This window comes from Aulostomus chinensis, chromosome 12, assembly GCF_037954235.1.
Source record: "Aulostomus chinensis isolate RoL2024-O1b breed Wild chromosome 12, RoL_Achi_v1.0, whole genome shotgun sequence".
Taxonomy (NCBI): Eukaryota; Metazoa; Chordata; class Actinopteri; order Syngnathiformes; family Aulostomidae; genus Aulostomus; species Aulostomus chinensis.
The window spans coordinates 6,662,265-6,675,114 of NC_141331.1; the positions used below are offsets into that span (position 1 = coordinate 6,662,265).

At 41.0% G+C, this 12,850-nt stretch overlaps 1 protein-coding gene across 1 annotated transcript; it reads left to right on the plus strand.

Annotated features, from left to right (window-relative positions):
• The first annotated feature begins 796 nt into the window (after positions 1-796).
• pnkd (PNKD metallo-beta-lactamase domain containing) lies at positions 797-11,311 on the plus strand. Its single transcript, XM_086219800.1, has 9 exons — positions 797-969; positions 1,441-1,556; positions 2,921-3,033; positions 3,831-3,889; positions 4,314-4,406; positions 6,624-6,787; positions 7,298-7,384; positions 7,592-7,707; positions 8,740-11,311. The coding sequence occupies exons 1-9, from the start codon at positions 815-817 to the stop codon at positions 8,911-8,913; spliced, it is 1,077 nt and encodes a 358-aa protein (XP_086075926.1). The 5' UTR covers positions 797-814; the 3' UTR covers positions 8,914-11,311.
• Positions 11,312-12,850: the final 1,539 nt, after the last annotated feature.

Here is a 12,850-nt window from a genome sequence, read left to right on the forward strand (position 1 = left end):
ATGTGATTTAAATTCATATTATAAATTTCTTTTTCTTGCAAAAGCCCATTCATTTTGTATTCTCCAACATTGAGTCTATCTCTAAAAAAACAAAAAACAATAGTTCTTACAAATTACGTGACAAACCTGACATGCAGAACATGTAGAAATATCTGTGATGGCTCAGCATTTCTCTTTGGTAGAACAAATGAGAAAAAAAAGGGTGAAAAGAGGACCAAATTAATTCCAGTAGAAAATAAGTATACAATAAACCAAATAATAGTTGATAAAAAATAAAAAGAAGATGTCTAGGGGTGCTTTTTATGACACTCAAACTTAAGAGAGAAAACAAATAGTGAACATGTGATATTGTATGTGTGTGTGTGTGTGTGTGTGTGTGTGTGTGTGTGTGTGTGTGTGTGTGTGTGTGTGTGTGTTCACAGTACAAGATAAAATAATGTAAAATGTATTCATTCCATAACCAGGAAATTCACTTGTTACAGCTGCAAGGGAAAAAGAGAAAATAGTGCAAAGACTTATTCAAGAAAAAGAAATATACAAAGGGTTGAAAAATAATAACTGCTAGTTGTATATATATATATATATATATATATATATATATATCTCAATACTAAGCAAGTGCAATGGAAATAAAAAGCAAAAGTGCAAGTGTAACGATGGAAAATAACTTAAGAGAAAGCAAGTAAAAGAAAAAAAACACAAACCATTTACAAACATTTGTAGTCAAATTTAAATTAATGTTGATGACCGATTTTTGCTCCCTCGCCCACTTCCGGTTACAGTCGCTACGTCATCACGTTCCTCTTCAGGGGTCATGGCGCTTCCTGACTGGATCTTGACGCTCGCTGCCACCGCATCCTTCTTTTTCTTATGTTTATGTTTTCGCTTCAGGCGTTCGGGACAAGTCTTGTGGAGACAGTTACTCAGCAGGATAATGGCTCGCACGGAGAAGCCGTTATTCAGAATCGCGTGAGTGTACGTGGAGTGGGTTTTTTTCCCCTTCACTCTCTATTTTTTTTTCTATCAAAACACGGTTTTGTCATGGTGTGGGTGATTTTCTGTCGCGTAGCATAGCAACATGTAGCGTTAGCTTCGGAGGCCGTCCGTCACACCGCACCACGAAAACGCTGTAATTTTAAAGTTGGTTCAGCCGAACTTAACCAGGTCTTTTACAGTTTCAAATACCCCGTCTTGTGTATTCGGTAAACCTAAGAACCTGGTGCTTCCTCCATGAATTCATTTCGAAGAAGACGCTGCTTGTATTAATTCGGCTGCTGCCACATCAGACGTAATAACATGTCAGTAATTTGAATTAATTATCGGCGGGTGTCTAAACGTTCTCCCTGACAGAGAACCCCCCATGTTGTCCAGATATTTCCATGTCGGCCTCACCATTCAAAGCCACGTCATTTACCACCAGCATTTTGAACTCTGTCCCAGATACACGCTTTACACCAGGACCAGACTTGGCTACATGTACTACAAGAGGCAAATGAGGAAAGCCCGGGAAAACTACCCAGCAGGACACTCCACAGCTCTACCTCAGGATTACATTGGTATGCAGCAGTAGTAATAGTAGTACTTCCTGTTGTGTTCATCTGGTGTTGCTGGTGTGTTCCACGGTGAGATTTGCATTTAGTGTCATCCACACAAAGCAGAAAGGACCCTGCTAACTGTGTCAAACACATAATGTCAATTTCACACCTTGTACAAGATTAAGTTCACTAATCAGGGTGTCCACGTTCTCTTAAGTCGGTTATTACTCATTTCCTCTCAGCTCTCCATTGATAGCGCTACAGTGTTAGCCTCTCAAGCATCTTGGAGTGATGCGTCCTTCACTAAATAAGCTGCTCAGGGTCTGGTCCAGGCACTTATAATCACCTGCCGTCCCGCTCCCTTGTGTCCAAGTTACTGCCCAGCTCCTGGAGGAGACTAAGGACACATCTGGTCAGCCCAGGCCTGCATCCTTATGTGCAAACATCCTCTTATTTCTCCTTATTTAACGAAAATATAACTTCCCCATTGGCTTGGCTTGGAGGCAGAGTGGCCGTCTTGCAACTGAAGGGTCGCTGGTTCGATCCTAAGTATCAAAGTATTCTTGAGCAAGATGCTGAGCCCCTAATTCTTCCTGGTGGCCCTGCAGGGTGAACCCTTCCTCTTGCCCAATGTCAGCTGGGATAGCCCCCCCCCCCACTACCCTTAACAGATAAGCAGGGAGGAAAAATCGATGGATGGATGGATGACTGCCCCAATGCTTCTTATTCTTCTCTCAAAGATCTGCACAGATGAAGAACACTTTGCACAGGTTGATTAACGATTGTAAATCTTTGTGGACTTAAGTGTTGGCCATTTTAACAAATAGACAAATGTTGGTAACATCTAGATATCGTAGCACAAACTGCAGTGAGACTCGTAGAATTAAGGCAAATAACAGTTAAATAGCCACTAGCTGGTCTATTCATGTGCTTCATATCTTTTCGGTCTCTCACCAGCCATGTAGGTGTGTTGGCAAACACCCACGTCCACTCGTTGACACACAAAAATCTCAGCCTGTCGAAGGTGTCTGCAGATATTGCTCTTTTTCCTTAAGGACATTTTTTTTTCCTTTTTTGCCCATTATTTATTGTTCACAGTGAGGAAACAATCCAGGAAATATATAATTTATTTCACAACATTTCATTTGTCAGCATCAGTTAATATTGGCCAAAATTGTAATGAATATCAGATATCAGGAAAAAGTGTGTGTGTGTGTGTGTGTGTGTGTGCGTGTATATATATCTATATCTATATATATATATACATCTATATATATATATCTCTCTCTCTATATATATATATATCTATATCTATATATCTATATAGATATATCTCTCTCTCAAGCAGCCCACCTCATGATTTTTCTTTGTTTGCCTTTTCACAGGTATGAAGATAATTCCAATTTCTGTACTGTCAGACAACTACAGCTACCTTATCATTGACACTGCAGCCAGTGTTGCGGTGGTCGTAGACCCTGCAGACCCTCAAACGGTTCAGGTAAACGCCTCTCGTGTCAGCCGTCAGTTGAGTGTTTGATGTCTGGATGCGTCTCATGCTGCTGCTGTCTGAAAAAGTACTTTTAAGTTGACACAGCTATGCAGAAAGCAGCAGACTCTTTCCTGGGCAAGAATCCTGTACTCTTACAAGTGGTGATAGTTTGACTCCTATCAAGGGCGGTGTAACAGATTGCTGCAGGAAACAGTTTAGACCGGTCAAATATTTGCCAAATCTCATTGCAAAACTCTTTTGGGCAAAATATAAATCACTTTGTAACAGTTGGTAGGCGTGCATTCTGTCACGTACTGTGACTGCTTGTGGACTGATTTCCTTTCCGTAAATAATCAAATATAGGGTTGCATGAAAATGATGAAACGTTAGTCAATACTAGAAACGCATTCAGAAGCTGCAGACCTCCACTAAGGTTTATGGTTTTCTGATTTAAGCAAATATGTCTCAAAATTGAAAGGGTTGCTCTCTGGCCCATGCTACGTATGTGGGAGTTTTTTCATCAGACAGACACAAAAAAACAAGCAAACTTAAAATTAATAGCATGGCAATCCATTAGCATGTTGCAGAAGTTACATCACTTCAGGTGAACCGTGTCAGAATTTAAATTGCACGAATGTTTGGACCGAAGTTCAGTCAGGACCACATACACAATAGACACACGACTGTAATTGGGTTGACAATCTATTGAAGTGCAGTTAGATTTGTATCAGCCACAAACACAAGTAAACTAAGTAACACTATGGGTTACTGAATAATTATATTAATGCACGATTGTAATGTTTCAGAGGGTCCTCGAGGAAGAGGGTGTGATGTTAGAAGCTATTCTCTGTACCCATAAGCACTGGTGAGTTGCTTTTTTTTCTTTATATTAATCAGATTCAGATAACTTTATTGATCCCTGGACGGGCAAATTATTTGCTTTTTTTTAATGTGTAAATGTTAATGTGTAAGTAAATTTTTTATATATATATATATATATATATATATATATATATATATATATATATATATATATCAAGCATAAAAAAATAAAAGGTAAGATAGGTAGGTCAATGCGGTAAGCACGCAATCACTGATCAGTAACTTGAGAAACGCCACAGAAAAATTCCCGCTGTTATTTGGCATGTCAAACCTTTTCCTTTTTTTCCATATGGCGCATCAAAGGCTTGAAAATGAACCTTGAAAATGTTTAAAGTGCTGGAGCAGTTCAGTACTGTGGATCTGGTCCCGTTGAAATGACCGTGACAAGCCTTCTGTTCTATTTCCAGGGATCACAGTGGTGGAAACAAAGGGTTGAAAAGGCTTCACAGCTCATGCCGAGTTTATGGAAATGCAGCTGATAACATTCCTGGCCTGACACAGTAAGTCCAAGCTAGCACAGTCTAGCCTTCTGAAACATTCGGACTCTGTTGAGTGCCGCCTGTTTCTCTCTGTAAGTGCTTGAAGCAACTGACTTCACAATAAATTATTAGCACGTGACCAACAGTGCGGTTACGTCTCAGTGGCAGAGGTTGAAGAGCAGGGTCGTCCTGGACCAGAAGGGCCAGAACTAACTCCTGATGATGACTGATTTGACCACGTAAACCATAACGTTGTTTTGGCCCATGTTTTTCATGATGGAAAGTAGAAAGACTGCACAAAGATGGACAGTCTCTCTGTCACACCGAGGAATCTGTATCAGTGTGGTTTGCCTCTGTCAACAGCCACTCATCCAGTCTTCATCAAATTTGGCACAAATTTTCATGGTTCTCAAGAAACGTAAGGAACTTTCAATGCTGGTGCTTCTGAACACGGTAGCTGGCTCTCCTGCTACTCGTGTGTAACGTCGCCTGTACTGCCATCTTCTGACAGCATTATGTAGTCTATTTATTCACTCCAAACTAGTTAATACACATTTCCTATTTGAGGGATAAGCCAACGGTTTGTTTGACAGTTGAATGCGACAGTGCAGATTTTGAATGGGTTTATGTGCGTTTACTGCGATTACTGTGATAAGGTTACACCTATGATTACTACAGTGACATTCAGCCCATTCCAATCCACCATTGGTTATTTCCCCTGTCAAGAGTAGACATCAATACAGCAGGAAGTAGCCAACAAGTCAGAGCAAGAAGCAGGACAAAATACTGAAACTGCAATACATCATGAAACAGCATCAATACGCTGGCACCAAATATCTTATCAATATTTTTTGTTAAAACAGATGTTGAAGATTTCCCAGTCCGAATTTTGACTTGAAACTTTAACAAGTTTTTAAAGGATGCGTTAAAAAGGCATTAAAGTAAAAATATGTACTAAATTGTTTAAATGTAGTTGTCTAATTCTGTTACATCCAACAACAAATAAGTGTAGAAATACGGGTTTACACAGATATCAGGATGTATCACAAATTGACTGTCTTGCAGTTTGTCAAGTAACACAGAGCCGCTGTAGTTAAATTCTGTTATAATATCCTATTGTAAGTTGCTCTGATTCCCATCCGTACAGTATACTGTACATCCCAGCCAGTGAGATGTATAATCAGAAAAGACTATCAAGCCGCCATCTGTCGATATTTACTACAGTGCTATTGGCAACATTATTAGCCCTGCAGTGGATAGAGGAGAAGGAAATAAACAACACGGAGCTGAGAAACTGGCAGTTGCAATAACAACCGAGCATAAGGTGCGGCAGATCATCAGTCACTACAGCTCTCATGAATGAAATATTCCTTCCAGTGTACAGGATGGAAATCCAGGCTGGATCTATCTACATGCTGTCTTGGGTCCCCACACATGTTGGTGTGATGGGAAACGAGCAGATGGATACTCTGGCTAAACACAGCCCGTCTGTTGTCAGTATGTCATGAGTGTTGGGAAGGCAGTGAAACCCAAAAGCATTTCTAAAGTATACAAAAACACAGTGCTGGGAGGAAAGTGGGCTGGAATACAGGTCTCAGTAACATCCACCCATCCATATATCTTCTACCACTCATCCTGTTAAGGGTCACCGGGTGGGGGCTGGAGCCTATTCCAGCAGCCTTCGGGCGAGAGGCGGGGTTCACCCTGGACGGGTCAAAACAGACAACCATACACACTCACAGCCACGCCTATGGTGACTTTAGAGTATCAATCAGCCTCGTCCCCTCTTGATGTCCTTGGACTGTGGGAGGAAGCTGGAGTACCAGAGAGAACCCACACAGGAACAGGGAGAACATGGAGACTCCACACAGAAAGACCCCGTGCTCCAGCCGGGGCTCAAACTGGGGGCTCGAACCCGTAACCTTCTTGCTGTGAGCGACAGTGCTAACCACCGCAGCGCCCAGTCTCAGTAACATATGACATGAAATAGGTCAGCAGACCAGAACACGTGCACTTGCACTGTAGCCAGTCTGACACGGTCATACATGTGACTTTTTATTGTCAGACAAAGGGTTCAGTTTTTCTCATGACCTGCTGCTGGGGTGACAGCTTAATACAGCTTAAACGACAGATTTTCAAGTTTGGTTTGAGTATGTTGCATAAAATCCATAACTTGAATCCTCTGGCACTTGGGTTGCCTGGAGTTGACGCTGGTGTGTGTGTGTCCCGTGTCGCCAGCCCTCTCTCACACAAGGACTCCGTAACAGTTGGCTGTATGCACTTTAAGGCCCTCTTCACTCCTGGACACACGGTGGGCCACATGATCTACCTCCTGGATGGCCGGCCAGTCGGAGCCCCCTCAAGTCTCTTCTCTGGTGACCTTGTTTTCGTGTCAGGATGCGGTAAGTTAAATAAACATGAGGAACCACCTGACAAGACACAGAAGTCAGAGAGTGCAAGGAAATATGAAATTGGCTGTTGGCAAGCAAAAACTGCATCAGTTTTTCGATTACTATATTCAGAAAATGACACTTTTCCTAGAAAGGGTCATGTAATATTTCCTGAGAAAATTTACTGGGGTTTTTTGTTTAATCTTGCTGAGAGATGGGGGGGAATTACAGTGATGAAATAACCTCCTTGGTCGAGGTGATTTAACTGCTGTATACTGAAAGTTTCGCACATCATGTTGCAGTTATTTAGACTTTACAAACTTACCAGGGTTTACAGACTTCCCATCAATCAGCCCCCCCAGTGACGAGAACACACTGTTGCATGACAATAATAAATCAACTTTTGTCTTTTGAATCCTTGTAGTGAGGACCTGTGGGAGTTGTATTTGAGTTCCCTCACTCTAGAATCTGAATTAAACATCCGAATTACTTGAGGTCAGTATGGTGTGTCCTTGTTTTCAGGGAGGATGTTTGAAGGCAGTGCCACGACTATGCTGTCATCACTGGACTTGGTCGGCTCCTTAAGTGATGAGACTCTATTGTGGCCTGGTAGGTTGTCTTGGACTCGGTGCGTCACCGTTTATGTGGATATGGTTTGAATGTGCAGCAGCAGAAATGTATTTATGTACAGTCAGCGTCCAGAAACAGCTCACACACTGCCTTTTGTGATGTAAGGTTTTAATTGTTTTGCTACTGGTGGTCATGCTCCTTACATTTTTGGACCACTTGTATGTGCGTCCGCTGGCTATCCCTCAGGTCATGAGTATGCAGAGGACAACCTGCTGTTTGCTGCTGAGGTGGAGCCACAAAATGCTGCCAGGGAAAACAAATATCAGTGGGTGCTGCAGCGGCGAGGCCAAAAGTTGTGCACGGTGAGAATGATATATTGCCATTGTTATGCTTCTCTAGCTCGCCTTTCCAGAAAGCATTCATATTTTCCAGGACCTGGGAGGAAGGGCTTATCACCTGCCGACAGTGGCTGGGCTGTCAGCCTTTGAGTGTTTGCTCTCCTCTCACTTCCTCCTCGTTCAGCCTCTCAGTTGAGTCTCATTGATGATAGAGTCTGCACAGGAGCAAAAGTTCACTGCTGAGGAAAGACACTGTCCACAATTGAGATGAAGATCTATCACTAGAGGCACATTTGCTCATCCCAAATTATGACCAGCTTCGATTTTTGCCCAAATTATGAATAGTAAATTATTATGTTACTTGTTTGAGTAATATCTAAAGTGATTATTTATTTCATAAATCGATATTTGATGTGTATCTTTACAACTATTCACTGAGTTAACACTACAGACTCGCCTTATTTACCATCCAAATCTTCATCAAAACTGGCCATTTTAAATTTGGGGCTTGCTACTAGCCAGCTAACCTCCAGGGGCTTCGAAACCTGACTGGAATCGTCGCTCAATTTCAAGCTAAAACCCACATTGTTCTTTCACTAAGCTGGACGTGCACTTAAATGAAAAAAGAATCAGAAGCCATACCGGAGCCATCACCTTAATCTTTCATACGGTCTTATTCTTCTGGGAATGTTTTTTTGACCTGATAAACAAACAGCCTCTTCCGTCTCTCTGAACAGCTCTTCTTCCTACGAACAAAGACTTGGAAGTAGTTTGTGGGTCCTGATGCTTAAAATTAGATGTCTGTCTGGGAGCCCTCTCTTCTGTCCTCTAAACAATCAACTTTTGCACATTTTCTGGTACCACTAAAGTGTCAGTAACTCAGCCAAATCATTAAATGCCATCAGTCTTGACTTCCTTTAGCCTGTGTGTTCTCTTGAAGTCTCCTGATGAATAATTATCACAGCTTTTTTATTTCTCTTGCATAGAAAAGTGTGACACAGCTAATGATTGACAATTTTGTGCATAATTACCGTTTGACACACATTTCATTTACAGACTCCCTCCACTATTGGAGAAGAGAAGGCGTACAATCCTTTCCTGCGCAGCCACTCTGCAGAGCTCCATCTGGCCCTGGGCCTCCAGCAGTTCCCGGATGAGGACTGGACTCAGTTCAGGGCTCGGGTTCTAGAGGAGCTGCGAAAACGTAAGGACCTATACAACAGGAGATAGTACTGGGGACCCTGAAACCAGAGGTCATGGAGGTACCAAAGCAGTCCTCTGCAGTTCTAGTAACATAGTACTGGTAGTACTGGTAGTATAGAGCTCTGAGGTACTTTGTCAAAGGCTCAATCTGTTCAAACACAGTTTTTGTACAGTTTAAGGGGCATTAAGAAGTTTTGACCTTGGCCAACTTGTATTCCTCTCCACTACATACCGCCTACCGTTGCATTGGTAGATAATAGAAAGCTTTCCATCACCTCTCCACTTGTATCCTGCAAGCATTTTTGTCCACAGACAGAAAAATCCCCACTTTGAGGCATAGATGGGGAGCTTTTATGTCATTACCAGGTTTAGAAGTAGACATTTTTCCAGTAGCCAAGACCAACAATTTTGTATGTTTCTTTACTTTGTTTTTGTTCTTAATTTCCCCTTTTTGCCACGGAAATGGAGAAACTTTAATTCTTTAAAAAAAACAAAAAACAAATTTGGACGTACCGCATTGTGGTATTTGTCTTTGCAATGTGTTCCTGTCACAGTGACCTTGATGTTTTACCAACGAGATCTCTTCAGCTCATCCTTGAGTTCTAGTCGACCTTTATTTCAAATTTGCCGAAATTCCTTCAAGGTGGTCCGGAGAGGTTCAATTTATGTGAGGTTACAGTGACCTTTGACCACCGGATCTAGTCCCAGTGGAGGTTTGTACCAAATTTGGGGGGGATCCCTCAAGGTATTCCTGAGGTATGGCGGTAACCAAAATGAGACAGCGACACATTGAAGGTGGAAGGGTCCTTGACCTTTGACCACCAAAGTCTTTTCGGTTCATCCTCAAATCCCAGTTAATGTTTTTAGGAATAACGGCAGAAGAAGCCTTCATTATTGTACAGTAGAACATGTAGGTTTCTGTTTATTTATAAGTTGGTACAACCAGTATCTGATGTGTTTAGATGATAACAGGTCAGCACGCCACTTGAATCATACGTCATCATAGGTACTGTATTTACTGCCTAGCATGGTTTATTTTTAGTATTTAGTCATGAAGCACTACATTGTTTTGGAATGCTGGATGATGCTCTCTGTCTGCTGAAGAGTGACTCTCGTTGCCATGCAGTCGCATGTTTTTGTTCTCGTCTGGACTACTTTTCCTTGGGAATGGTACTGTTATTACAACACAAATACTTCTGTTTTTTTAACCTGTGCTCAAGTCAGCACACGGAATGACAGGAATCTAAACACTAGCCTCTGTTGTGAATATTCCACTGAACCTAAGAGCCAAATTTCTTTTTATTTCAAGCTGGTGTGACGTGTCTGTTCATTAAGGTACAGGAGGTTGGGGGACTGTTGGCTCCCTCCCCTCTTTTCTAGCAAGACGTGTAGCTTGTTCCTCGCATAACAGGAGGGCCTGAGGTACGGTAGGAATTGTTCTCATGTGGAAATGTGTGTGTTTTTAAGCTGGAACTTTCACTAACTGAACAGCAACATCTGAAGCATTGAAGTGCTGTTGAAGGGATGATTCATCGCGTTGGTCTGGAGATTCCCTCTCGACTGCCACATGTTACGATGAAGCTAATTAAAACTATCTGGAGGGCCTGAGGAGTTTATTGCAATGTTCGCTTATCATGACAAAACGTGTCAAGTAAATCCAGTATTTTGGTGCTGCAGCCTACAAATGGAATTCTAAAGATCCTCACAAGAAAATCCTGTTATTGCCATTTCAATATGTTTTTTAAATTAAAACGTGAATGATAATTATGGTGCCCTTGAGTAGCAGAGAGAGAAAAAAAGTGTTGGCTTTAAGACTTGTTGCTCTTTTTTTTTAGGCCGTAATGTTCCCTCAACTTAAATTTATATTTTTAAATATTATATCTTACATAAACAGCATAAATAAATTGAGGGAACAAGTTGTATCTCATGACATCAAAATAACTAGATTAAAAGAATTAGTGTTCGTGTCATTTTGTGGCCCAAAAAATTATTATTTTTTTCTTTCTTTCCCCACAACAACAACAAAAAAAGCATGTTTCTCTTCTTGGCCTGCTTAGGACTCTGTAAGTAATGGCTCAGTAATGATAGCTTCCAGGTGAATAAGAATATTTAAGAAAACCAGATCATTTCCTCTAATATTGTGAAGGATATCACTGTTGTCCAAACTAATAACAACTGGATGGTTTTTTTTCAATAATGGCTCAGCCCAGCTCTCCGGTACGCATTGCTTTGAGTTCAGTTTTGACTGGCGTTTGAAATCTTTTCATACCGAGGAATGAGATGTGATGGAATGTTGGATTTTCTTTCTGAACTGCATTTGTAAATAATTTGAAACACGTTGGGAACTCAAATTTTGCACATCGTTTAATATATTTAATGTTTCATTGTACTGTGATGGAAAAAACAATAAACACGATCGTGAGCATTTGAACACTTTTGCTGCTCCTGTTTTTTTTTTTTAATTTTTAGTTTTTTGTTTGTTTGTTGTTGTTTTTTTTAAATAAGAGCATGTAGTGCAGCCTAAGTTTAGGCCAGGGAGGGATGCAAGAAGACTAAAGCTTTAAAGTTTGATGGAGATATGAAAGCTCTTCAGATTCCTCCGTTTCTCCTGCAGAAGGGCTTGTACCAGAGCGCAGCACTGTGTCCCCTGGTGATTGTTGACTAAAATGTTATTCAGTTTGTTTGATGCAGATTCACATCTTATTTGCATTTGTTTGAGTTATGAATACTACCACATGGGAGACAGTTTTACTTCAGGTTACATTTTAATGAGGAAATATGAAAGTAAACTCCTCCATTAGAGATGTGAATGCATTATTTGTTGTCTTTATGAGTGTTTAGAACTGACAGCAGAGTTATTTTTCCCTCTGCCTCAGCTTCCCTCCATTCCAGGAAGAACAAAACAAAGCCTACTTTATGCACAAGGAAAAAAATACTCTCTCAAAAGGTACAATGAACTTTCTCAAAACGTCGTAACAAACTGCATAGAAAACCAGCGTGTTGTGTTCAATTAAAGCATCGTGGAAGAAAGTGCTCGTGCTCATACTTAATATGAAATAAAACATCAAGAAAAAAATCAAGGTAAAAGAGTTTCTGGCTCTTGAAACATTATTGCCCTGAAAGTCCCTTCAAGGGTCCAATTTACATAAAAGGACATGAATAAAAATTTAAAAGTAAAAAAAAACAAAAAAACAGCTCAGCCATAAACTGCCGCCACGAGAAAAGCCCGCCTCGTAAAGAGCCACCATCCTGAAGCAGTGCACGGTGCATCGCAGTTGTTTGTCAGCAGGATTACACAAATACTTTGAGGCCCGTTTTCATTCAAACAGGCGGTTCAGTTTTGGAGCAGTTTAGTCACAGCGCCACCTGGTGCCGGCAACAGGAAATGTCATTCAATCAGTGACTCCAGATCCATCACAAATTTGATCAGAGAGGCATTAAGACCTTGGTGACTCCTTGCTGTGAAGACTTGAGAGGTTTTTTTTTTTTAATGGTGTTGCCACGGTGAGACAGCCAATTTGGGTGTTTCACCATGGAGTGCACGCAGTAGCCTGCTCCTTCATGCACGCATTGCAGGTTTCACACTCCAGCGTGCGCTGCTTTCTTGCTTTTTACATCAGGTTGGACTCACTTTTTGTAAATGAAATAATCATGAAGATCTGAAACCTACATATTAAAACAAAAAATACATTTGATTTCTTCATAATATTTTTTTTAACCAAAATATATGCTTATGGATTAAATGTCATTGCTCCGACCTTAGAAATAACAACTTTATCACTCATATAATTCCATTTCAGAGCATTGCACCCAGGCTGCTTCCTGTAACATGTTTTTAAAAAAAGACTGACAAATGTATCTGTCGAATTATCTGGTTTGCAGTTGTTGACCTTTCTGAGTCGTGGTGCAGATCCAGATGGATGGAGGGAATCACTTGATGCAGGGTCTGCATTTAGCCCAGTGG